This window comes from Podarcis vaucheri, assembly GCF_965113315.1.
Source record: "Podarcis vaucheri genome assembly, chromosome: 15".
Taxonomy (NCBI): Eukaryota; Metazoa; Chordata; class Lepidosauria; order Squamata; family Lacertidae; genus Podarcis; species Podarcis vaucheri.
In genome coordinates this window covers 36,079,842-36,107,764 of record NC_138753.1, presented here as the reverse complement: position 1 = coordinate 36,107,764, position 27,923 = coordinate 36,079,842, and the positions used below count along the sequence as shown (strand labels likewise).

Below are 27,923 nucleotides of genomic sequence, written 5' to 3'. Positions count from 1 at the left end.
CTGAGAACTATAGTTTGTTAAGAGTGCTGGGAATTGTAGCTCTGTGACTTGTTGTTGTTGAGGTTGAAGATGATGATGACGACGACAACATTATCATAACAGTGGTACCTCTGGTTGCAGACGTTTCAGGTTACAGGCTCAGCTAACCCGAAATAGTACCTCGGGTTAAGAACTTTATTTCACTATGAGAACAGAAATCGTGCGGCGGCAGAGGGAGGCCCCATTAGCTAAAGTGGTGCTTCAGGTTAAGAACAGTTTCAGGTTAAGAATGGACCTCCAGAACGAATTAAGTTCTTAACCCAAGGTACCACTGTATTATTATATTTATATCCCACCGTTTTCAAGGCAGTGTGCAGATAAAAACTGCTAAAAATATAGGGGGAAAAGCAATAATTTAAAAGTAATTAAATGCTGATAGAATTAAAACTATATATATGTATAAAATCTGTTCAAAGCATACAAATACAGTGGTACCTCAGGTTAAGAACTTAATTCATTCCGGAGGTCCGTTCTTAACCTGAAACTGTTCTTAACCTGAAGCACCACTTTAGCTAATGGGGCTTCCTGCTGCCGCTGGAACACGATTTCTGTTCTCATCCTGAAGCAAAGTTCTTAACCCGAGGTACTATTTCTGGGTTAGCGGAGTCTGTAACCTGTAGCTTATGTAACCTGAGGTACCACTGTAATTACAACAAAAACATGCCCAAGGATTCTGTCCACATCCTCAGGCTGTAAAATTTGAAAAATATCCATTAACAATGGACATTCAGAGGCCAAAGTTACACCCACAGGACGTGTATCAATTATAGTGTCCCAAGTCAGAAAGGATCCAAGGGATTCTGTCCACAAAGTGCTAAGCAACTTGTTCACAGCAGACCGTTAGTTATAGTCCCCAGGATTCTTCAGTGCTCTCTCTTAAAGGTCCCCACCACTTTAAATATAGGGTGTGCACACAGCCTAGAACTACCATTGGATAGAACTCGATCATTTTTGATGGTGGACTTGAGCACCCAAATGCTAAGCTCTTTGTATAAGTACTAACCAATCCCCAAATGAATTCTCTACCTAGCAGTAAGTTTTTATAAGGGGTCCCAAACCACCTCACGCGTCTGGTTCTTGCTCACATTCCTGTCCAGAGCCCCTCTTCCACCTTTTGGCTCCTGTGCATAAAGAGAACCATCTCTGTGTCCTGATTCGCCCTTTTGCTCCTCCCCCCCCCCCCACTGATTTGGATTTTGCTTCCCTCTCTCAACAGGTTCAAGCTTTTCTGGCCCTGGGACTTTTCCTGACTCCTTCCCTACTGTGAACCCCGGCACCCCGACATTAAATGAATTCAACCAAGGACCTCCCCCCATCTCATACCAGTCTGACATTCCCAGCAGTATGCTGACTCCCGAAAAGCCACCTGCTCCCTCCATCCCTGGACAGGTCAGCACAGATCTCCTCTCGGGGTGGAATGGGAGGCGGGCGGGGCTTATTCTGCACCAGCTGTTCCTTCCGGGATCACAGCTCAGAGGCAGTTTCAGGGTAGCACAACCCATTCTGCTGCACTGGGGGGGGGGCACCACAACAATGCTCTAGAACGGAGCGTGAGAGGCAAGGGGCTCCAAATTTTAGCCTTGCCCAGGGCGCTGCTGAAATTTGAGAGCCCAAAGTCTGCCATTGCTCGGCTCCTGCAGCTGCTGTACAGTTCTTGGAGATACTGAAACAACCTGCCAGATTTGTTTCCCACCGCAACATCGAACAATCCTGCTACTGGGTTTTGGAGTTCAGAGTGCAGTTTAGATTCCTGAGAACCTCCAGCCATTTCTGATTTTACTGAGCTACAACTCCCAACGTCTCTGGCCATCAGCTGGGCTTGCTGGGGCTGATGGGAACTGTAGTTCATCAACACCCAGAGGGGCAAAGGCTGCCCACTCCTTTTAGAGGCAGTGCCTTTGAAATAAGAGCTGTAGAAATGGCCCTGGGACCAGAGAGCCTTAGACTCTTTAAGCATCATTTTGCAGGAGATCTGAACATAAAGCCATTGATTTTCGCTCTCCTCTCGTGTGACAATCAGGCATTGGGCTGATGTTTAGCAAATAAGAAGAGGCTGCAGGATTTTGTTGGGGTTCCCTCTGTAGCCACCAGGGGGCATTGTAGAGCTTACTGAGCCATTTATGTGTTTTCTCCTTATAGCCCTGGGCTGGGAAAACGAAGGTTCTCCATTTACCAGGCATCCCCAAACTTGTTTGGGGGTTCCTGCCATATACTTGTTGCAGTATAAATCCCATGATCTCCAATTGCTGGCCAGGCTGATGGGAGTTCAGTTCCAACAACATCTGGAGGGGCCACAGTTCCCCACCCCAAATTCCTGCTGTGTAGTACCATAGCAGGGACACGGGTGGCGCTGTGGGTTAAACCACAGAGCCTAGGACTTGCCGATCAGAAGGTCGGCGGTTCGAATCCCTGCGGCGGGGTGAGCTCCTGTTGCTCGGTCCCTGCTCCTGCCAGCCTAGCAGTTTGAAAGCACGCCAAAGTACAAGTAGATAAATAGGTACCGCTCCGACGGGAAGGTAAACGGCGTTTCCGTGCGCTGCTCTGGTTCACCAGAAGCGGCTTAGTCATGCTGGCCACATGACCCGGAAGCTGTACGCCGGCTCCCTCGGCCAATAAAGCGAGATGAGCGCCGCAACCCCAGGGTCAGTCACGACTGGACCTAATGGTCAGGGTTCCCTTTACCTTTACCCTAGTACCATAGCATATGCAAACACCTGTGACTTTACTATTGCCATTTCTTTCCAATGTACAAAACTGCCAACCAACATACCCAGAAATGGAGGTGCGGCAGGTGGTGGTGGTGGGGTACAAAAGGTAAGGTGTGCTTGCAGCCCTGCCCCAAACGGCACCTCTGCCACTGTGTGTTTCTCAGCGTTCCGTTTTCCTCTTTTGCAATTGCAGATGCCCCCGTCTAGCAGGATGGAGACTTCCCACAACCCTATGCAGCAGGGACTCAACAACCCCAACCTTGGTAGCCAGCAAGGGCAGCAGCTCCACCATCGGAACCCTCCCCCGCCCCAGTCGCGGCAGCCCATGGGACAGCCAGCCTCCGGGGGCCAGGCGCACGCAGGAGATCTCGCCTTCAACCCTGGGCCTGGGATGGGAGGTCCATCGGGACCTGGAGAAGGCTCTGAGCCGTCCCTGGATGTAAGTAGCCTTACACTCCCCACCCCCCACGCAAACCCTTCCATTGCTTGAGAAGGTCTCACTTGTCTCCCGCCTTGCTGCTCCTCTCAGCACCAGGTGGCCCCAGTTTCAAAGCCGTAATGCAGGAGAGGGGAATGTTTTGTCTGGCTCAGGGGGCTGCTCCTGGGCAAGCTTCTGAGCACCACCTGCCAGCGGAGGGCAGGGCCTGAGGCAGAAGTGAGCAGAGCAACAAATGTAGAGGTTGTCTTTCTGACATAGACTACCGTATTTTTCTCTCTATAACACGCAGATTTTTTCTCCTAAAAAGGAAGGGGAAATGTCTGTGTGTGTTATTGAGCGAATGTGTGGTCCCTGGAGCCGAAAAATTAGGCAAAAATCAAACCGGGCTTCACGGAGAAGGGAAACCTGAAAAGAGGAAGTGGCTGCTTTCCTGCATTCTGCCTCAGGGTCTTACTGCCCACCCTCCCTGTTTCGTTGCTGTGTTTGCTGAAACGGAACAAAGAGCAGGGAAAGCCCCTCCCCTCCAGGCAAGCAGAGGGGAAAGCTCCTTCTAATTCCTCTCTGTGCTCCGGTGCTGCTGAAAACATGCAGGTGGGAGAGAGAGAGAGAGAGAGAGAGAGAGAGAGAGAGAGAGCGCGCGAGCTGGCTGGCTTGGGTAGGTGCGTGGGGAAAACTTTTGCCTTCCTTTCCTCCCTCCCGTTATACCCCACTCCTGCATTCTTAGCCCTTCTGTGTTTTTCCTTCCCTCCCCACTTAAAATGTGGTTAAAAAGCATGGATCCACATGGCTCCTCAGGATTTTTGAACTGGGTCACCCCAAATTCACCATCAGAGCACATAGCATGTCCATGGCTACAGCCTGCCCCCCCCCCCAAATCACGCACCCACTGTTGCCTGGGGCTGCAATGGTGCAAAAATGTGGTTAAAAAGCATGGATCCACATGGATCCTCAGGATCTTTGCATTGGGTCAGCCCAAATTCACCATCAGATCACATGTCTGTGGCCACAGCATGAAGCACAAAAATGATACACCCACTGTTTCATTCAGAATGTTTTTTCCCTTGTTTTCCTCCTCTAAAAACGATGTGCGTGTTATGGTCAGGTGCGTGTTATAGAGCGAAAAATACGGTAGTTTCCAAGCACACCCTCCCTCCCCCCTCCATCTTCCGTGCAGAAAAGCAAGAGGCATCATCATTATTATTATTATTATTATTATTATTATTATTATTATTATTATCATCATCATCAATATATCGCCCTATACCCAGAGGTCTCAGGGCGGTTAACAGAACAAAATCAAAATATAAAACCACAAAATATATTTGTTGTTGTTGTTTAGTTGTGTCCGACTCTCTGTGACCCCATGAACCAGAGCATGCCTTGGAAACTCTCACTTTCTTCTCAAAGCTTCTCCTTTTTTATGTCCATGGAGTTTCTTGTCAAAATAGTGGAGTGGTTTGCCAGTTCCTTCTCCAGGTGGATCACATTTAGTCTAAACTCTCAGCTATGACCTGTCCATCTTGGGTGGCCCTGCGCCGCATAGCTCATAGTTTCTCGGAGTTATTCACGCCCCTTCGCCACAGCAAGGCAGTGATCCACGAAGGGGACAAAATATAGAATCAAAATAAAAACGACAACCCAATAACCCCTTCCCTCCAAAAAACATCCTACATTTTAAAAGGGCTTAGGATGTCATTAAAATCAACCAAAGGCCTTGTTAAAAAGGAACACTTTTGCCTGGCACCTAAAGGTGTATTATGAATTTCCCTGGGGAGAGCATTCCACAGACGGGGAGCCACTGCAGAGAAGGCCCTTTCTCGTATTGCCACCCTCCTGACCTCTCAAGGAGGCGGCACACGAAGGGAAGGGGGGCCTCAGAAGATGATCTCAGGGTCCAAGTAGGTTCATATGGAAAGAGGCAGTCCTTGAGGTATTGTGGTCCTGAGCCGTTATCAGAGCTCAGGCCCTGCCCACCCCTGGCATGTGGTCCTCAGGCAGTAAAAGGTTGCTCCCCACCCCTTTTTCTATTTTCTGGGTCTTGCCTGAGGATTGAGCATTTCACTGTCAGGCTATTCAGGGAATCTAAGAACTGGGACGCTAAACCCACAGGAGACAAGGCAGCTGGTTCTGTCAGTCCTTTGGGGAAGGAAGGAGGCAGGCATGGCTCCTTCCGCCTTGTTCAGCTAGATGCATCAACTGCAGCTGGTGGAACTCCTTGGCCCTGGGCCTTGTTCCTAGCTTGGCTCTTGGTTTGCTGGTCCGTTTTTGGTGCGAAGCTTCCCTGGTGGTGCTCAGCTCCCTTCAGGCAGGTGGCTTCATTCGTCTTCGTCTGCCTCATGCCTACTTTGTTTGCAGTCAAGGTGCAGCACTTCCCCTGATTCCTATCTGGAGCATAGGAAGCTGCCCAGTACTGAGCCCCATCTTTAGTCCATCTATTGTCAACACTGGCCAGCAGCAAATCTCTAGGATTTCAGATCACCATCAGCCACGATGGCTGTGTAGTACCTCTGGCATCAGAGGCAGTAGGTCTTTGAGTATCAGTCACTGGAACTCACAGGTGACCAATTTTCTGTGTCCAGGAATTCATGGGGAAATGCTTTAATCAAGGAAAGAGAGTGTTTCCCTTCCAATGATCAGACCTTGACTTGACTTTTAGGAGGGAACCTTCATTCTGTGAGTGATCAAAAAATATTTCCATGGTGCATCATGCAGAACGCCTCCTTGCACCTTGCAAGAGCTTTACCTATCCTCTCCCCTGAAGAATCTTCTGGGCGTGTTTTTGATTCTGAAGTCCAGGTCCTACTCTGGATGCTCATTGCACTGCTGTTCAGCTCAAAAGCGCAGAAGTTGCTTATTTATATAGCGCCATCTGCCCATGTGGCTCTTTATAAAGGACAGAAATGACAAATCCCTGCCCCAGGGGGCTTACAATCTAAAAATAGAGACAGGGAAACAACAGTGGCAGGGCGGAAATGGAGGCCAGGATAGACAGGAAAAGAATAGCGACAACTTCAGTTACACATATTTGGCTTTTGTTTTCAGTAAGGGCTAGATGAACCATCCAAAAGACTTCCCGGAAAAGGCATGTTTTGGGGAGGAATTGAAGGAAATAAGGGAGGTGGTTGCATGGCGACGTTCCAGGAGGCAGTTCCATGCATATGGGGCAGCAAGGAGAAATTGGTGGAGTCGTTTGAGGGAGCAGGATGAGGGTGGTGGAGCTGGATGAGCATGATCACAGGGAGTGACAAGAAGTTTGCTCAGGATCAATGGCCACCCATCCAGGGAAGCCCATGAAGGAATTTCAGGAGGGGAGGCGGAAGAGGTGATGACGAGTTAACCCTGTTCTTTCTGTTTCGCCTTCAGCTTCTTCCTGAGCTGACGAACCCAGATGAGCTGCTGTCCTACTTAGGACCCCCTGATCTCCCCAATAACAGCAACGATGACCTGCTTTCTTTGTTTGAGAACAACTGAAGTCACCCTTTAAGGAACACAGTCACCAAGCTCCAAACACCACCTACACACACCTGCACACCACATACACAAGCACACACACACACATCGACACTCACATAATGCATCCCATAGCTTCCCAGGCTCCCATCGAGAGAGGGGCATTGCCTTGGTAAAGTGGCAGTGCCCACAGAAACCTGCCAGCGAGTCAGAACCGTACTAAGGCAGCCCGAGAAACTTTGGCCAGGCAGTAATCCAGTTTTGTCAGAATTGTCTCTACCCTCCAGAAGGGCTCCAGTGGACAGCAGAGCAGCTTGCTTTAGCCATACTGGGAACCCTTCATTCCCAAAGGAGAGTTGGGGAGGGGGCGCTGTTCCTTGAAGACTTAGTTGTTAACAAGATGCTCACACCACGGCAAGGTTATCCACATGGCAGCTGTAGCAGTTCAGCCGATCTGCCCCCCGAGACAGCCTAGAAAACCCACAGCCAGGGAAGGAGGAAATGGAGCCACAGGGTTTCCCCTGAAATGTTAGCACAGTCAATAACCTTCCCCTCCTCGGGCACATCATTCTGGATCTTAGTTTTGGGGTACGCAGGTCCACCTGTAACATGTGACACTGTAGGATGAAACTGGCTCCTCCTTGTTTATACATTTCCCGAGCATTCTTAAGCCACAAGCTCCAGTAAGAAAGGACAGAGAGTGACGGTGTCTGGAAGAAGATGGAGCTTGCTTGCTCTTGCATGTTCTTGAACCTGGAGGTCCTCCGGAGCCAGCTGTGCTTGCCCAAACTCCTCGGATGGGGCATAGCAGCGGTTTTTCTCTTTTACGGCTCCCAGCCTCATAGATGTGTCCAAATGAATCGGGATCAGAAACCTGTCCACACTCCCCATGCTCCGTTCCTGTCCAACAGACCCACAAGAACTTGAGCTGGAAAACTTTTTCCCTCCCCCCCATTGCTTCTCCCCGCGGACTACAGCAGCAAGGAAAGGCGTCTCTGGTGGAAAGAAAAAAAGACAGTTCCCAGGGCACCACCTGACAGACTTGCCTCCATCTGTCAATGGATCCGTCTACAAGCACAACAATGTAAATAATGTAGAAACACTAAAGGAAACAAAAGTGAGGGTGGGAGGAAAATGGGGAAGGGAGGGGAGGAACTATTTAAAAGCAAGCCGCATCACTCTGTTGTATAGTCTCCGGGGCTTCCCAGCCTTGGGGCAAAAGTCCTCTGTATAAATGTGCATAAGCTTCCTAGATTGTAATATAGACCATTCCACATGGGGCTGTGTGCACTATTCAGAGACTTGATGCATTTAGCCATAGCTGGGGTCCGGCCCTTGCATCTGACATGTGTGCGTCCCACCAAAGTAGGATCTGGATGCTGAGAATTAACTCATTTTAATCCCGAGCCCCAGAAATAAGTGCAGCGAAGTCAGTCCCTACCCACCCACCCAAAAAAAACCAATGTGTGTGTTGACCTGCCATTCCCCCTCCATCCCACTCAGGAGCCCACTTCAGTTTAGGTTGCATTTGGGATGGTGTCAAAGAGGTCCCAAAGGTTACCTTACCTGTGGAAGAATCAAACCATTGTTTGTGGCCGGGTTTCCTGAGCCAGGGAGTCCCTGTGTCCAAGTGCTGACAGCTCTGTTGAGTTTTGTGTATCTTGTTTCATTATTGCTATATATTAAAGGATTCTTTTTGGTGGGGCTCACCAAATAGTTTGTGTGCTGTTGGTTTTAAAATGTACCTATTGCAAGATCAAGGGTGAATGTGGGGAAACAGTAGGTCCTTGCTCAGAACTTGGGGAGGCTCATGAGGGTGCCCTTTTTCCCTTTCCAGCTTAACTGTCCAAGCTATCTAGCTTACAATCAGCAGAGACGTCCTAGAAGACACAGTGATTGGGAGCAGCGATTGTAATTAGAACATAGCTGTGATAATCTGCATGGATGGAGACAACCTATCAGTTTAAAAGTTGACCGGCAGAGAGGATTGTGGGAGCCCCTAAATATGACATTGCACACATATAACTCGGCAGAGGAGAATGGGGGAAGACAATTTGGAGCTAGGTCAGAAACCGAAATAATTCCAATTCCAATTAAACTTTTTATTGCACTAGCCATAGGCCATAGCATCATTCAGAAGGAGAACAACAACAACAACAAAAAATAACCATAAAAATCATCGGGCACAGACATACAATAAAACCACGGTCACGGCTACTAAAATTATTTGTCGCATTAAATAGAATAGAATGGCAGAAGATTATCAGGTAAGATGTGCCAAATTAAATATCTGAATCCCCTTTGCAGATGACCGCTATTTTGTCTAGTTCCTTCCTCCTGATCTTCTTAGCTGCCAGCACACAGAGTGCTACTTTATAAGTAACAAAGTTGACCAAAATAATAAGGGATAAATGAGTAAAAAGTAGCCTTCTCCAAGTGGAAGTCCGCCAGATGTTTGACTCCAGCTCCCAGCATCCTTGGCCATTGGTCATTCTGGCTGGGGCTGATGGGAGTTGGAGTCCAGCAAGACCTGGAGGGTCTTCAGAGAACACTGGTGTAAATATCGCAAGGGTGCAACCAGAAAGAAGAAATATCCCTTTCCAAAACTGATATGAGGAACTTCACCCTCTTCGAGTGAGACCTGAGGTACCTCTTGCACCAGGGCTGGAGAGCCTGTGGTCCCCTCATCAACTGCAGCAAACACAAGTTCAGCAACATCCAGCAGGCCCTGCCTAACACTCTCTTACCCACGGGAACAGTTTAGAACCTTAGACTCTTATCCTGGCCATTCCAAGCAATAAAGCTGCTACTGATTAGTTGGGCTCCTAGATCTGCCCAGGAGAAAGAACGTTCTCTTAGAACTGTTTTTAAAACATAGGATAAGAAGAAGAATTGTGAAGGTGATGCTTAGCAGTCAGGGCTGTTTCTGACTCTCCTGGCAGGGCAACATGTTTTGAAAGTACAATTCCACCCATCTCCCAATTAAAAGTTAAAGGCCCCATCACCTGTTGCTGGAGAGCCATGTCCACTTAATAGCAGGTAGCACACGGCTTGGTGAGCAAATATCTTGAGACGGTGTAGGACATCTTCCTATGTGGTCTGTATGCACGTAAGAGAGAGCCATTCTGCCTTGCAAACCAGGGAACATGAGAACGCAAGAGCCTGCAGGATCAGGCCAAAGGCTCATCTCGCCCACAGTGGCCAACCAGGTGCCTGTGGGAAACCAGCAAGCAGAATTTGAGCACAAGAGCACACTCTTCCCCTCTTGTGGTTTCCAGCAACTGGTACAGTGGTACCTCGGGTTACATGCACTTCAGGTTACTGACTCCGCTAACCCAGAAATAGTGCTTCAGGTTAAGAACTTTGCTTCAGGATGAGAACAGAACTCTTGCTCCAGCGGCGCGGCGGCAGCAGGAGGCCCCATTAGCTAAAGTGGTGCTTCAGGTTAAGAACAACCTGAAACTGTTCTTGACCTGAAGCACCACTTTAGCTAATGGGGCCTCCTGCTGCTGCTGCTGCTGCGCCACTGGATCACGAGTTCCGTTCTCACGGACCTCTGAAACGAATTATGTACTTAACCTGAGGTACCACTGTATTCAGAAGCAGCCCCCCCAACTGCAGCGGCGGAGGAAAGCCATTGTTGCTGTAGTCATTGATAGCCGCCTCCGCCATGGATTTGCTAATCATCTTTTAAAGGCATCCAAGTTGGCGGTCATCACTGTCTCCTGGGCATGTTCCATAGCACAGCTAAGCACTACATGAAGATGTACTTGTACTGAATCTTCCAACATTCAGTTGTATGCCCATGAGTTCTAGTGCTATGAGAGGAGAGAGAGAGAAAAAGGCTCTGTCAACTTTCTCCATGGCATGAATAACTTTATAAACGTCATCATGTCGCCTCTTACTTGTCTTTTCTATAAACAATTCCCCTCCCCCACCCAACACTGTAACCTTTTCTTGTGCCTTCTGAATTTCCACTACCCGGTAAATTTCACTGTCTCGGGAACAGCTTTCGACAAGACGGCCTGATTTGATACAAGGGCATACCATTAGACTGCAACAACTTCAAGATGTTCCCTAGTGTTTGTGGCAATGGTCAAAACTGGTCCTGAAAGCTCAGGGTTAGAGCAGCTGCTTTTTATGCAGAAGGTTCCTGGAATCTCTGGTTAAGCAGGTTGGGTACCAGGTGATGAGAAAGACTCTTCTCTGCCTGAGATGCTGGAGAGTTACTGCCAGTCAGACAATACTGGGCTTGATGGACCAGTAACCTCACCTAGTATATGACTGCTTCCTATCTCCTAGGGCAGGGGTCTGCAACCTTTAAGACAAAAAGAGCCACTTGGACCCGTTTCCAAAGAAAAAAAAGCTGGGAGCCGCAAAACCATTGCGACATTTAAAACAAATATATCTCCAGAGCCGCGATCTGACAGCGGGTGGGAAGGTGACGTCAGGACGGTGTGTGACTAATGCATGCACCGCCCCCATGCGACGTCACAGCCAGTACAGCGCCCGTCACAGTGGGGAGTGTCGGGCGCACAATGCGCCTCCTCCCCTCGCTAGTATCCGCCCCGGAGCCGCAGCAAAGGTGTAAAAGAGCCACATGCGGCTCCAGAGCCGTGGGTTGCAGACCCCTGTCCTAGGGATTGTGACCGGGGGGGGGGGAGGAGAGTATAAGAAAATGTACCCAGGTCTCCTAACTAAAAGGGAGCTGGGTTGAAATCGGAATTCAGAAATCTGTATCAGTTGATTTCCAGAGTAAATGAAGAGAAACTAGGAGATGGAGGAGAACAGCACAGGGGGAAGAAGTTCGACAATCTGCTGGAATGTCAGATGGCAAGAGAAACTTGAAAGGCATCTGAAGCAAAGGCCATTTCCCCCACCTGCTGAGGCTAGCTGAGCCAAGGGGAGCATTAATCTTGCCTATCAAAAAGGCTCAGAATCTGCAGAGGAGACTAAGTACCAGAAGAGTGTTTTGAATAAGATGGTGAAGTCACTAAAGACTAAAACAGCTGAATATCAATTGTTTAAAATCGAGCTTTTTACAGGTAAGGGGTAGAATTGGAGTCTAGTGGGGATAGACAGATCAATTTTCCCAGGCCATACCACTTTCACATTTCTTCAGTTAACTTCTCATTTTTACATTAATCTGCAATAATATTTTTTTTTAAAAAAAAAACAACCATGAAAAGCTGCATTTAAATACATACCTTTGAACATATTTTCTCATAGGATAATTCATTTCTAAATATAATTTACCCCAAAGTACTCATTGCTAAAAGCAATTGATACTTTTCTTTTTTTAGCTTGAACTGCCTCATAAAATTCTGAGATGTAAAAATCCAAAAGACGAACGGTTCTAAACTGCAGATTCATTCAAGAGGTGTGGATCAGGTTGGTTTGTATCAAAATTCACAAAAGATCAACTTTCTCAGCATAGGCGCCAACTCCTAGAAGCCCAGGTCCCTTTGGCCACCCCAAAGTTGATGGGCATTGCTAATCAAATTGTGCCTTGCATTTGATGGGGCGGGGCAGGGCACTCCTGGAGTCTGCAGAACAACATATGAACAAGCCTGGAGACTGCACAGTGGATCACATGGCATCACCTGGGCCAGGTAGCTGTGTATCCTAGGGACTAAAAGATTTAGCTATCCAGTCTACTGATGTCTCATGAAAAGTTCTGGAGTGCTAGGGGAAGGAATGCATGCCAAAAATATAAATGCGAGGGTTAAGAACAGTTGTTATAGAACTGAGTTGCCAGTCTTCCTGACCCGTCTCTAGAGATATAGAAGGAATTAATGCTGAGTGTGATAAAAATTACTAAACAAATAAGTAAAGGGACCCCTGACCATTAGGTCCAGTTGTGGTCGACTCTGGGGTTGCGGCGCTCATCTCGCTTTATTGGCCGAGGGAGTCAGCATGCAGCTTCCGGTCATGTGGCCAGCATAACTAAGCCGCTTCTGGCGAACCACAGCAGCACACGGAAATGCAGTTTACCTTCCCGCCAGAGTGGTACCTATTTATCTACTTGCACTTTGACGTGCTTTCGAACTAGGTTGGCAGGAGCAGGGACCGAGCAAGAGGAACTCACCCCATCGCGGAGATTCGAACCGCTGACCTTCTGATTGGCAAGTCCTACGCTCTGTGGTTTAACCCACAGTGCCACCCACATCCCGCACTAAACAAATAGATAAGGACATAAAAATGACCAGCTGAATTTCTACTTGTTCCATCAGTAGTGATGCTTCAGAAGTACTGCGGCCAGCATTAAGGTACCTTGAAGATTCTGGATGTTCTGCCTCCTTTAACCCCATTAGCAGCTCCTCACTTGCTATCATCAGCTCCCCAGAGACCTTTGCCCTTCCGCACTTTCTTGTCTTCGCAGTCCATGCAGAAGAAAAAAAGAAAGATATGAGAGGCCAATTGGTTGATCACTCAGCTCAGCTCCCAGGGCTCCCATGTGCAGATCAGGTAACCACTGAGAATCTCATCTGCCCTTTGTTCCAGGGCTTGCCAAATTTACGCCAGTTACTATCATGCCAGGTCCATTATATTATATAATCCAGCGGGTATTGTTTTAGAGTAAGGCCCCCTTCTTTAGCCTTGCATTTTTGTAAATGGTAGACCTTCTCTGCAGCCTGCAATGACCTTCAACATGGGTTTCTCATCCAGTTATGAACATTATCAAAACATCAGGTAGTTCCTTACCCATAGCACCAGTGATGCATTTGATATCCAGGAACACACAATATCCCTCAGACCATAGGAAGCAACTCCTAGGGGCCAAGGTCCATTCATCCACCCCAATAAAATATTAGAGGGGGTTGGGGGCCCCCCAAAGATGATGGTCATTATCATTCAAATGGTGTGTGCACGCACTGCATCTTGTGATTGATTATGTGGGGCAGGGCTTACCTGGGGCCCAACAATAGTTTATTCAAGTTGGCCCCCTTGCCACAGACCAATAATCCAGAATAAATTACAGTCTGGGGTGGAGGCAGGGGCTTGGCAGTTATTCCCTGGAAGTGTGTTTTCACACTCTTACTTTCATGGTGCTACGGATCCTGGCCTTTGCAGTTACTAAAAACAACCCACAAATTCTTCATGACATCCACACACAGGTGCCAACAGAGCCCATTCAACACAATGAGCAGAAGAACCCTCAAGGGCAGCAGGACTGGGATGCCCCATTCTGAAGTAAGTGAAGTATAGTGGTACCTCGGGTTACATACGCTTCAGGTTACAGACTCTGCTAACCCAGAAAAAGTACCTCGGGTTAAGAACTTTGCTTCAGGATGAGAACAGAAATCGTGCTCCGGCGGCACGGCGGCAGCAGGAGGCCCCATTAGCTAAAGCGGTGGTTCAGGTTAAGAACAGTTTCAGGTTAAGAACGGACCTCCGGAATGAATTAAGTACTTAACCCGAGGTACCACTGTACAGTAATATATATAAGCATCAAAGGAAGGGAGCCCCTAAATTGCCTTGCCTCATCACCACACACGCAAAAGCACCCTGTGTGAATGACACAATAGTTTCACTGCAGTGCTGCATATTGTGGACCTTATGAAGCACACAACCACACCATCTCCCCCCTTGACAACTAAGCACTGCCTGGGCCTTTACAGCATCTGCTAGGCCATTTCTACCTTCCATTGCTATGTTCTGGTTCATTCCTCCCTCCCTGCCTGCCTGGAAAAAGAACAGATCTAGGTCATTCACTATAAACACACACACACCTCAGAGCATGAGTCACTGCCTAACTAAGAGATTGTTTTCTCATAGTCTCAGCATCCAGCAGCTTCCTACAGACAATGGAGAATCCTATCAGCTGCCTAGCCTGGAGAATGATAGAAAATTCCTCTCTCCACTCACAATTCAGTTCAATGACATTCAATTGGCAGAGGGGAGAAAACATAGGTTCGGTTCGGTTCATTCAGGCCTCGGGTAGCTAGTTAAGATTAGAAGCATCCAAAAGATGAGTACCTCCAGGCTGATCAGATTTTTTGCAAGTGTATTCTGCAGCATGCAATAATGGTCCATCTGTGGAGGATTTATACTGGACCATCCACACATCGTTTTGCTTCCCTAGTGTTACTGTATTATTGCCGTCTGGAGGGCTCCTTTTACACTTTTGTGCAACAAAAGCATTAAAAAACCCAGAACATACTGTTGCTTGCCACCTCAATCACTCAGCGGTGCAAGATTCCAGGGGTTCTGGGCACTTAGCCAGAGTTAGTGTTTCCCTGGAATGAGAGACAGCAGACGACACTGTGGTGTTTGTATGATATATAGTTTATATACACATACTGTATTTTTCCGTGTATAAGTCTAGGTTTTTCCCCTAAAAAATAATGTTCAAAATTTGGGGGCATCTTATACACGGATAGATCTTCCCCTATTTTCTTAAATCGAACCCCCCCCAAAAAAAAAAATAGATGGGAAAATACAGTGTGTACAAGCAATGAGCAGCAATAACACCCCAAGAGGGCCTTTCTTTTCCCATAGAAATCAGGTGTGGCTCTGTCTCCCAGCTGCCAAGCCCTGCAGCCCTGCTTCTAGCTTCCAGCTTGCACACACAATTCCCATTGCTAAACTCTGACTTTTGTCTTTCTAACTACCAGTGAGTTGACACTATCTGGCACGGAGCCATTTCCTTTGTTACCTTAATGGCCCCTACTTAGAAAGGTCATTACTTCACGAGGAATCTAGCCTAGCTATTCCAGGAATTGAATCCATGCTGGATCCAGGAATTAGAAGTGGGCTCAGGCATACAGCCTAACCCTGCCACCCCAATGTTCCAGGATTTCAGCAAGAAGCTACAGAGCATGTACCAATTGGAATTAAGCAGTATATCGACCCAAAAATGTATGCAGGCACAAACAGAAATGAAAGTTAGATTTTGTATAGCCACCCTGCTATCAGCAAGAGGGGCTGGTAGTTAGAAAAAGACAAAGGCAAGAATGGAGTTTTGCAGAGAAGTGAAGAAAAGCAGCAAGCTGGAGAGAGAGTCAGAGCAATGTTTGACTTCTGTTTTAATTCAGGGCTGCAGCTATGGGAGAAAAAAGACCTTTTGGGTCTGTTAATGCTGTGCACCCCTCCACTGTAGGCTCAGGTTGTAAATATGTGTAAATAAACCTTCTATCATAAAGACACCACAGTCTCCTCTGTGCCTCATTCCGAAAAGAAACATGAACCTTGCTAAGGGCCTGGAACCTCAGGAATCTCACCCCAGGAATGCTCAGAGATTGGGGTGGCGTGTCACAATATATATGTTATTTATGTTGTTGTCATCCATCTGTCTCGAGAGACAATGGAGTGCGCCTCTGGGGGTGAAGTCAAACTGCTGCATTAGCAGCACCAAAATGACCTTCCCAGGATGCAAGGCTATGCAATGTGTATGGAGGTCCTGGGCTGCTCAGATGACAAGACCCCCCTCTAGTTATAAAATACAAAGAACAAAAGGAAGTCTGGTTGTTCCAGAATTATACTGACATATAGAGACAATGGGGATATAGGTAAAGGTAAAGGTACCCCTGCCCTTTCGGGCCAGTCTTGCCAGACTCTAGGGTTGTGCGCTCATCTCACTCTATAGGCCGGGAGCCAGCGCTGTCCGCAGACACTTCCGGGTCACGTGGCCAGCGTGACAAGCTGCATCTGGCAAGCCAGCACCAGCGCAGCACACGGAAACGCCGTTTACCTTCCCGCTGGTAAGCAGTCCCTATTTATCTACTTGCACCCAGAGGTGCTTTCGAACTGCTAGGTTGGCAGCCGCTGGGACCGAACGACAGGAGCGCACCCCGCCGCGGGGATTCAAACCGCCGACCATGCAATCGGCAAGTCCTAGGCGCTGAGGTTTTACCCACAGCGCCACCCGTGTCCCGGGGATATAGGTAGCCAAACCTAAATAACAGGATACATAAAGAAAATAGATCTACAAGAGGCCCATTTGAAAAAGGAGAGGAGAAAATATATCAAAAAAGATTCATAGCATCCCTTAATACCCTAAAACATATATAAAAAGGTAATATTCATATATAATACATAAATACCTTTCTAACCTCACATTATCATAATGCACATTCTGATAATTGATTAAACGGTTCCACCTCTAGTAGCTCGTATCTGCTACCTCTTCCTTCCAGGAACACCCCTTTTTCGATTGCCTGTTTCCCTGGAGCAAGATACAGCAAGCCAAAAGTCCTCAAGGAATCCTGGATAAGTTGGGGAGGGCAGAACGCCACAGAGTTCCTTGCATGGCTCCGTCTGAAAGGAATCCACCAGGGATCCTGCTGACAAGAGTCTCGGCCTGGCAATTCAGTTGTCTACCAGTCAGGAACATCATAAAATCTTGGCAGCTGCTGGGTGGATTAAATCAGAAGCTCACACATCACATACCGGGGCTGCTTTGCATGCCTGGCTGCAGTGACAAGCGCTCCTCCAGGGAACAGATGGCTACAACTCAGCTTAAAGTGACAGGTACAGGGCTGGTGCTTCTGTTTGGGAAAGGGGGGAGAGAGAGACTTGAGGGAACAGGTGGGGGCCATATGCCCTTCCCACTTCAGCCAGGTCTAATCCCTGGGGATTATACTCGACTCCTGCGGAAAAATCCACCACGGGTAGAGCTCACAGCTGCGGCTTGCGACATCAGCACAAAAAGCATCAGTGGAAGCACCAAAGGGCTGTGTTCACCTCGGTGGTGCTTGTATTGTGTAGTGACCACATCTGGGTGCAGTGAAATGGTGCCCCAGTTATATCCGAACAATGGAATCCTTCCCAGTAAATACCCAGGAAGTGTAAAACAACTTAACTGAAGGGAAGAGTCATAGCTAGCTCAACAACAGAACTCATGCAGAAAGCCCCATTGCTAGGTAGGGCTGGGGAAAGGACCTGTCTCGACTCCCTCAGCACTTTTTGACTCAGACTTGGGATCACAGACTCTGGAGACAGACAAGGAGGCATGGGAGGAGAAGGCTGGAATAGATGGAAGCCTTTTTCTGCTTCCAAACACATCTGCCTCCAATGCCGTTACTGATCCTTCCCCTTCTGTGGGGCAGAAAGTCTCAATTTGGGGAGGGGGATTGGTAATCGGTAAGGAAAAGATCCGGTGAGTGTGAACCAGGTAGCAGTGGTGTAGGTGGCAGTGGTGTAAAAAAAGCAAGGGAAGGGATGGCAGGAGAGGAGTCACTGATCGTGAATCTGGAAGAGGACCCTGACACCCCCCCCATCCAAACAATGACTATCATCAGTGCAAGTAAGAAAAAAATCACATTTTCATTTTTTAAAAATCATCAATACTGTTTTATTGATTTTATAGTAGAGTACAGTACAGTTAGAGGGACGCGGGTGGCGCTGTGGGTCAAACCTCAGTGCCTAGGACTTGCCGATCGCATGGTCGGCGGTTCGAATCCCCGTGGTGGGGTGAGCTCCCGTCTTTTGGTCCCAGCTCCTGCCCACCTAGCAGTTCGAAAGCACCCCTAAGTGCAAGTAGATAAATAAAGGTAAAGGTACCCCTGCCCGTATGGGCCAGTCTTGACAGACTCTAGGGTTGTGCGCTCATCTCACTCTAGAGGCCGGGAGCCAGCGCTGTCCGCAGACACTTCCGGGTCACGTGGCCAGCGTGACGAAGCTGCTCTGGCGAACCGGCACCAGCGCAGCACACAGAAACGCCGTTTATCTTCCCGCTATAAAGCGGTACCTATTTATCTACTTGCACTTAAGAGTGCTTTCGAACTGCTAGGTGGGCAGGAGCTGGGACTGAACGACGGGAGCTCACCCCGCCGCAGGGATTCGAACCGCCAACCATGCGATTGGCAAGTCCTAGGCGCTGAGGTTTTACCCACAGCGCCACCCGCTGTAGATAAATAGGTACCGCTTTATAGCGGGAAGGTAAACGGCGTTTCTGTGTGCTGCACTGGCTCGCCAGAGCAGCTTCGTCACACTGGCCACGTGACCCGGACGTGTCTCCGGACAGCGCTGGCCCCCGGCCTCTTAAGTGAGATGGGCGCACAACCCTAGAGTCGGACACAACTGACCCGTATAGGCAGAGGTACCTTTACCTTTACAGTACAGTACATTGATTATTGCTTTCATTTTATGGATCAATGGTCTCATTAGATAGTAAAATTCATGTTAAATTTCTATTTTAGGAGTTGTTTTTTATCATTGGAAAGGATTAATCCATTTTTCATTACTTTCTATGGGAAAGCACGCCTTTGTTTTGGAACGCTTTGGTTTTGGAACAGACTTTCAGAACAGATTAAGTCTGAGAACCAAGGTACCAAGGAACCAAGTATACCTGAAGGAGCGTCTCCACCTCCATCGTTCTGCCCGGACACTGAGGTCCAGCGCCGAGGGCCTTCTGGCAGTTCCCTCACTGCGAGAAGCCAAGTTACAGGGAACCAGGCAGAGGGCCTTCTCGGTAGTGGCGCCTTCCCTGTGGAACACCCTCCCACCAGATGTCAAAGAGAAAAATAACTACCAAACTTTTAGAAGACATCTAAAGGCAGCCCTGTTTAGGGAAGCTTTTAAAGTTTAATAGGTTATAGTATTTTAGTGTTTTGTTGGAAGCCGGCCAGAGTGGGGTGGGGGGACCCAGCCAGAAGATGGGTGGGGTATAAATAAATTATTATTATTATTATTATTATTATTATTATTATTATTATTATTATTACTACTATTATATTATGTCCCACTTTTTCCCTTGACAGGGACTTATGGCAGCTTATCACTAAAGTTTTATTTCCTTCCATTTATCTGTGGAAGCCATACACAATCCCTTCCCTCACACATTTTTTCTTTACGACAATACTGTGAGGTAGAATTGGCAGACATTTGTAATTGGCTCAAGGTGGCCAATTTATGCGTGTATATAATGCATATGTGTGTGGCAAGATCAAATGAAGGAGAAGTCTCCTGATGTAGAATAGGATGTCCTTATTTTCACCAGAGAAGCTTTAAAAGGTGTGCACTCTCTCCCAAGACAAGCAGCCGCCTCTGGAGAAGGGCAGAGACACAGCCACCTAGACATAGTACCAGCTTACAACCTAGACATTCCTACAGGAATTGAGGTTCTCGCCTGTATTCCAGGCTGCCCTCTGCCTCAGCTTTAGAACTTGGCAGCTGGGAGTGGAAACTTTTTGGAACAACTTCTCAGTCCTATGCAGTCTTGAACTCCTTGTCACTGTTCTGGGCCTTGCAAAGCTCAGTCCTTTCTCCTAGTGTGGGCTCCTCCTTGCCAACCCTTTGGTTTCCGAAAATCCTGGGACTGGATTAGCTCCTTTCCTGCTGCAGAGTCTGTAGTGTTACTATGCTTTAATAATAATAAAAATCACTTCGGCTGTTGTGTTTTCTGCAGGGAGGGACCAGAAGAACTCCTCTCTGAAATCCTGGACAGCTGCTGCCAGTCAGTGTAAGCCAGGCTTTCCCAAACTTGGCCCTCCAGCTGTTTTGGGACTACAACTCCCATCAACCCTAGCTAACAGGACCAGTGGTCAGGGATGATGGGAGTTGTAGTCCCAAAACAGCTGGAGGGCCGGGTTTGGGGATGCCTGGCGTAGGCAATACGAGCTAAACAGACCAATGGACTGACTTGGTGTAAGGCATCTTTCTGTGCTCCTATGAGACTTGAATATCAGCTGCTTGGGGGCAGGGGAACCGCAGCGAAGGGCAGTCAGCCTTATGCCCTGCTTGCGGACTTCCCGGAAGCATCGGACTGGCCACCGTGACAAATGAAATGCCAAACAACTTCCTCTTTCCTGAATTTTTCAAAGGCAGATTGTGTTCTGGACTATTTTTGCAGGCTCCCTTTTCTTTGGAGAAGACATCATGTAGCCTTATTGGAGTTCACTGATTGGGTCTGCGTTGCTCCGGGACAGGAGGAAGGAAGTCAAAATGACACCGAGTTGGTTCAAAGAAAGAGTTTATTCTGCTCTCCGGATAGCAGAAGGCACTTGCATGATTAGTCCACAGCAAGTCCAAAGAAATGACAAGTTTCATGCACTATTTATATCCTCCAGGCACCCTCTCCCTCCTTCCAACCACGTCAGCCTATGTATGCACATATGTTCCTGCTCTGGTACTCTCAACCATAAAAGGGATTTCCTTCCTGCACTCCTGACCATAAAAGGATATTCCTGTTCCTACTCCTATCTTGGAGCAAAAGGTCACTACTTCCGAGAACATGCTCTGGCGTTAGTCCCAGACTTGGGTCTCCCCGTCATTTGTGGTCAGAACATAAGATATGTCTGTGTCTGTTCTACTGGTAAAGTCAAGGCCAGTCTTGCCGTCAAACTGATAAGGGAGAGAGCTGTGTTCTTGTTTTGCATTTGCTCAACGGCTAAAGTTTATGCATTTTAGCTAAGGAGAAATGGGGATTTTGGTGCAGTTTAAAAATGCCTGCACAGTCAGTTTTCGGTTTAGGAAACCCATTCCTTCAATCACAGACTATCATTGGTTTAAAGGCTCTTTATTTGCAGAAGGAATGGTCGAAGTGCAGTGTCCACAGTTATTTCTTTGTGTGTTTATTTAAAGCATTTAGAAGCTGCTTAATATTTTCAAATGAGATCATAAAAACAGTAAAAAGCACCATTAAAAAGCTGGTTGAAAGAGGAATAATCATAATAATAATAATAATAATAATAATAATAATAATATAATAATAATAATAATAATAATAATAATAATAATAATAATAATAATAATAATAATTTATTATTTGTACCTCGCCCATCTAGCTGGGTTTCCCCAGCCACTCTGGGCAGCTTCCAACAAAGATTAAAAATACATTAAAATGTCACACATTAAAAACTTCCCTGAACAGGGCTGCCTTCAGATGTCTCCTAAATGTCAGGTAGTTGTTTATCGCTTTGACATCTGATGGGAGGGCGTTCCACAGGGCGGGCGCCACTACCGAGAAGGCCCTCTGCCTGGTTCCCTGTAACTTGGCTTCTCGTAGTGAGGGAACCGCCAGAAGGCCCTCGGCGCTGGACCTCAGTGTCCGGGCAGAACGATGGAGGTGGAGATGCTCCTTCAGGTATACGGGGCTGAGGCTGTTTAGGAAGGCCTTCAGTAGATGCCAAAAAGACAAGACCTGCCACTTTAGCTGGACATGCTGAAAAATGAACCTGCTTAGCATGTGGTCAGTCTCTGTGCTATGACCCTTTCTATTTACATTTAACTGCCTGGTAACAAAAAGGCACTCTGGGGAGTGGTACACATGCTCCAGGCAGCCTGTAAGCAGCCAAATGTGTGAAGAGGAAGCTCTGGATTCCTTTTCTCAGTCTCTCTTAAAGGCCAGATCCAGCTTACCGGAGCCTTGATTTCTTTGTGTGGCCATCTTGCTAACCTCTTCTATGCTTTCCCTGGGTCTTCCCACCCACAGCTCCTGCTGCAACTGCATCACTGTGTTATCTAAGGACAGCTGCCTACTAACTTTTGCTGCTTAGCCCAGAGGACACTACACTGCTGAGAAAGGCTTTTAGCGTTTCTCACACATCTCCCACGTCAGGCTAATTAAATATGGGGCTTCTGGAAGCTTGACCGAACCCAGTGATTGCTCCTATCCCATAGCAGTAGCTATTCGCTGTTGGTGGAGAATGCCGTTATTACTGCTTGCACTAATGTGCCACAGCTCTGAACTCCTTGGGATAGCGAGCATCTTCCTAGCCACAAAATAACTTGATTTCATTCTTGTTGCATGATTATCTCTAGGGAAATGCAGAACCAAACATCACTGCTCTCTCCACCCACCCACTGAATGCACAGTCATTGTGCTGCTATCAGTTCAGATCAAAATACAGCCTGCCATGGCTTTTCAAGGCTGATGATCAGGTTGGCAGGGAGATGGACAGAAGTCCATGGCCTTTCTTAGTTATTAATGAACTAACTGAATTCCTAGCACTGCCCTATAACATAAATTCTCAGGGCAACTCACCACAAACGCAACTAAAATACCATATAAAATGAAAACTTAAAAGTACAAATAAAACCTTTTTTTTAAAAAAAAAAGGACTACTAAGACCTTCTGTGTAGCATCTTATTGTGCAATGTGCTCTCCTGTCTTTATACAGTGGTACCTCAGGTTACATACGCTTCAGGTTACATGTGCTTCAGGTTACAGACTCCGCTAAACCATAAATAGTGCTTCAGGTTAAGAACTTTGCTTCAAGATGAGAACAGAAATCATGCCCCGGCAGCGCAGTGGCAGCAGGAGGCCCCATTAGTTAAGTGGTGCTTCAAGTTAAGAACAGTTTCAGGTTAAGTACGGACCTCCAGAATGAATTAAGTACTTAACCCGAGGTACCACTGTACATTTATGCTCACAGAACCACTTCTAGAGGTGATTGTGCTCTATTTCTTCTGTTAGGGAACTGAATCATGGGGAGACCCAGTGGAGACTGGGACATTAGGGAGAATGGGGTCACTGCCCCACCAAGTTGTGTCTGTCCTTAACCAACCCTCACCTGCCTGCCTCCATACAATCAGTTGAGGGGGAGGCACTAGTTGTCTGTCATCTTCTCCTCAGTCTCAAGGCAGATCCACACCAATCCCCCCCGGAACCCTCAGCCAGGGCTGTCTTAAGCATATTCGGTGCCCCCCCCCATTTCCCAGAATTGTCCACCTTTTTTTAGGGAGGACGGCGCTGCCGGCAGGGCTGGAGGAGGCAGGCAGTGGCTGTAGGGCGGCTCCTCCGGCAGGGAAGAGGTGGGGGCTGGACGCGGCACATCCCAGCTCAGCTAGCCGCTTTGTGCTGTGGTGGCCACAGCAGACGGAGACTCTGGGCACAGCACTGCTTTGGCGTGGCATGGCGGAGGCGGGCAAGGGCGGCGAGCTGATGCCAGGAGGCACCGCATCCAACCTCCACCTCTTCCCTGGCGCCCTCCAGAACTTGGCACCCTGGCGCCCCGCACCACTAGCCTCTATGGGTAAGATGCCCCTGCCCTCAGCCAGTGTCTTATCTATCTAACCACTGGCACTAGACCTACTAGGTTTTACACTGAGGATTCTCCATTATTTTTTCTCATCCCTCCCTCACCCTCTGCTTTGAGGAACACCGTGCCTAACGAAAAACTTGCTACACTTTGTGACACTTGGTTGGTCTTAATAAAAATATTGCCCAACGATGGATGCAGTAATTAATTGTCATTCACAAAACATTTTAACAGAGTTGGAACAGGATTGGCTTTGTACATTGCCCCGAGTTCCTTGGAGGAAGGGGGGATTATGTGCAATAAGGTAAATGAATAAATTAGAATATAAGACGGCAGGCTTCTTTCCTTCCAGCTCTAAATTAGCCATAACATAAGGAACGCAGGTACCTCTTTCCACTGCATTTCCCCCAAATACAGGTTCTAACTCAGCTTCGAGAAGTTGTAAAAAGATACAAGGTCAATAGCTAGAAAATCTGGGTTGTCTTGCACTAAGCCAGATTCACTGCCGCTTGGACGTAATGCAGAGATAATTGGCTTCTGTAATGAAGATGCATGATAAAAAAATTAGAGAGACTTTAAATACAGCCTTAAGTATGTTTACTTAAAAGTAAGGCCCTCTGCTTCTGATGGGCTTATTCCTATATAACTGTATATAGGAGTGCCTCCACAGCCGACTATGTTACGATACTGTATTTTAGCAGTGCTTAAATTCTGGAATAAAATTGCAGGAAAATATTCAAGAGGCACATTTACATGGCCCTGTAGAATTGTAAACTAGTGTCATTTGTTGTTTGCAAATGGAAATGTATTAAAAGCTGACAGGCTCAAATTCAAACCCCACTTTCCTAGGATTAAGGAGCTATGGGTGAGATATAAGATTATTTGCTGCACGAAATACGCATTGGGGTTAAACCAGAAGAAAACTAGAGTAGAATGCTACAGTGGAGCTGTGTGCTGGAATTTTATAGGAATGCATGACAGCAAGATCAAGAGCAGAACCAGGAATCACCAGGGTACATGTTAGATAGATAGATAGATAGATAGATTCTTTATTGTCATTACACTAGTGCAACATTGCACAAGTGCAACGAAATTGGATGCCATCCCTTAAAAACAACAAAAGCAAAACAACAGCAACAACCAAACAAACCACCTTCCAACCACACCCACACCCACACCCATCAAACTCCCAGGTCTCACTATCGATTTACAGCATTCAAAAAGGCCACAGCTCTTGGATAGAAACTGTTTTTCAGTCTATTTGTCCTTGACTTGATGTTTCTATACCTCCTGCCAGAAGGCAGTAGTGCAAACAGACTGTATCCCGGGTGAAATGGATCCTGCAGGATGTTGTTTGCTTTCCTAAGGCAACGGGAACCGTACAGTTCTTCCAAAGGTGGGAGAGGGTGACCAATAATCCTTTGGGCTGTGGTTATGACCTTCTGGAGCACCTTCCTCTCCCTGGCTGTACAACTGGAAAACCAAGCACAAATACAGTATGTAAGTATGCTCTCTATGGAGCCTCGGTAGAAGGACACCAGCAGTCTCTCACTCAGATTGTTCTTTTTTAAAAGTCTGAGGAAATAAATTCTCTGCTGGGCCTTCTTCACCAGAGCAGTGGTATTTGCGCTCCAAGTCATGCCCTGATCCATAGTCACTCCCAAAAACCTGAATTCCGCCACCCTCTCCACCCGTTCCCCGTTGATATACAGACGCAATCCTGTAATTCTTTACTATAATAACTTTGTCCAGAGGGGTAGCCATGTAAGTCTGTTGAAACAAAGCCACAGAGCTTTGTAGCACTTAACTAACAAATTTATTAAAGAATAAGCTTTTTGTAGACTGCAGTCCATTTCTTCAGATGAATTAAGTGTTAGCCTAAGTTTCAGGTGGGGGATAATTGTAAATGTGAGTTTAGAGGGAAATGACTTAACAGACTTAACAGTTGCCATTCACAAAGCAGGGCTGGTGATAACACAAACATCCTTCAATTGGTAAGAGAATTAACTGGTGTAGTGTGATTGTTTAAAAAACTGATTCAAGCCAGAGGTGATAAAATGGAACTTCCTCATAAATTGTAAATCAGTGGTTTAAAGTTTGCAACCTCCCTTTGGAGTTCTTTTGCTCAATAACAAGCCCCTTAAAGTCAGTGGCAGAGGGTCCTGGGAGAATGCAAACGCAAAAGCCCGTTTCTCATGTCCAATTTGTGTGTCTATTTATTCTGGCCTGTTTGTCTTATGAGAATTGCTCCCAATCTCCCTTGGTTATTGTGATGTTTTCCAGGTTCATTCCCACCATAACCGTATTCCTTCAAATGGTGCACTTCACTAATCATTGAGAGATTTAACACCCCCATCCTTGGTTCATTTACTTGGAAGAAATCCCCACATTTCAAAGGAATGTGTTCAAAGAATGTCTTTCAAATGAGTATGTTTAAGATTTAAAATAATCAGATTAATGCCACTGGTATATTTCAAGGTATCAAAACCAATGTTTGAAACTCCCGTTGTTCTAGGCACATTTTGCGACAGGGGATTTCATTAGCGCAAGCAGTTTCTGAGCTCTGGGCACAGTACTGCGCCTAAGATTTCAAATAAAAACTGCAGAGTGGAAGGAAAGGAGGGCCTTTTTCTGCCTCCCCATTTCCAGCTACTGTCTGAAGACTGGAGAAGAGACCCTCTTAAGAATATTAGGGGGTTGGGCAGGGGAAGGACTAGACCATACAAAAAATGAATATAATATTTTAGCTGCAGTTAATTCATTTTCAGTTTTGTATTCTTGTTATAAAAAAACACGCACCTAGATATTCAGTTATTGCACCCATAACCTAGTGTCAGGGGATGATTAGCTGCTTGTGCTTAAAATTGTGCCCCTTCAGAGTTTGTGCGGCCCCACAAACCTCTGTGTGTGACAGAGCTCCTCAGACATGTCTGCTCTAGTCACTAGTAGAGTCTGACAGTGGCTGCCTGCGGAAGCGCTTCCAGCAAAGAAGTTCCTTAACGGAAACGCGTCTCCTGGACTCACGACGTGGCAGCTTCCGGCGAAGCATGGGTCTCCCTGCAGTTGCTTCTGACACCTCCCCGCTATTTTCGCTGGATGTGTCTCTCACCCCTTTCTCTCCCCTGCTGTTTCCTGCCTGGGCTGCTGCGTCTCTCTCAGCATTACTGAGATCCTCCTCCAGAGACCCCTCGCTCCCCCCCTCCTTGTCCCTGCTTTGGCTGCTGACTCTCTCCCAGTCTCTGGGAGCCCTACCAACTCCCTTTCCTCTGATGTCAGTTCCCTGACATCCACCTCCCCTCCAGGGCCCCCTTCTCCCCCGCCCCTACTCTCTCCTCTGGGCGGTGAGGAGCTGAAACCCCGAAAAGAATCCTCTTCATCTTCAGACGTCTCGAACATTTCCCTCCATCGGTTTTCGTTCCGGCTCGCTGAATCCTCCTCCGCCTCGGAATCAGAGAACCCCTCCAACTCTTCTTCTTCGTCGGTGGTGGCGAAGTATTCCCTCCGGAACCTCGCCACTGGCTGGGGTTTACGAGGGAATCTCTGATGAAAAGTTTCAATCAAAACCTCGTCATCTACATCCTCTGCCCTGACCCAGGTGTTTTCCGACTCCGGCTCCCCTTCCCACATTACCAAATACTCTACTTGCTCTCCCTTCCACCTGGAATCGAGAATCTCCGCTACATGGTAGCTGTGTTCTTTTTCCTCCATAGCTGGTCCCCTATTGACCCTCCCCTCTCTGTCCCCTTTATACGGTGACAGCAACGACCTGTGGAACACTGGGTGCAACTTCATGTGGTTCGGTAACCGGAGTCTGAAAGCCACTGGGTTGACCTGTTGCGTGACTTCAAATGGGCCCAACCTTTTGGGTCTTAACTTCTTACAACCTCCTTTGAATGGTAACCCTTGGGTGGACAGCCACACCTGGTCCCCCACCCTAATGCTTTCCCCTTCCCTTCTGGTTTTGTCTGCCTGCCTCTTATATTCCTCCTTCGCCCTGTTTAAATTAAGTTGGAGCTGGCGATGGATCGCTTCCATTTCTTCAACGAACTGTTCTGCGGCTGGAACGCTCCAGTTCTCCCCTTCCCCCCCTGGGAAGGCTCGGGGATGACACCCGTGATTAGCCAAAAAGGGGCTCATCCCCGTGGACACGTTCTCTGCATTGTTGTAGGCAAATTCTGCCAACGCCAGCTTCTCCACCCAATCATTCTCTCTGTCATTCACATAACACCTCAAATATTGCTGGAGGACACCATTAGCTCTTTCCGCCTGCGCGTTGGTTTCTGGATGACGGGCAGTTGAGAAATTCACCTCTACATGCAATAAGCTCATGAGCTTCCTCCAGAACCTGGAAGTAAATTGTTT

At 47.4% G+C, this 27,923-nt stretch overlaps 1 protein-coding gene and 1 long non-coding RNA gene across 2 annotated transcripts in view; one reads left to right on the top strand and one right to left on the bottom strand.

Moving 5' to 3' along the window:
- The window catches only part of ZMIZ2 (zinc finger MIZ-type containing 2), a 108,647-nt gene extending 100,297 nt beyond the window's left edge, over positions 1 to 8,350 (top strand). The window contains exons 17-19 of the mRNA XM_082200279.1: positions 1,256 to 1,428; positions 2,941 to 3,186; positions 6,550 to 8,350. Coding sequence (XP_082056405.1) covers positions 1,256 to 1,428; positions 2,941 to 3,186; positions 6,550 to 6,657 — 527 coding nt within the window. The 3' untranslated portion in view covers positions 6,658 to 8,350. The remainder of the gene's footprint in view (positions 1 to 1,255; positions 1,429 to 2,940; positions 3,187 to 6,549) is intronic.
- The window catches only part of LOC309519626, a 61,489-nt gene that overhangs the window by 19,363 nt on the left and 14,203 nt on the right, over positions 1 to 27,923 (bottom strand). The gene's annotated exons all lie outside the window — the stretch shown is intronic.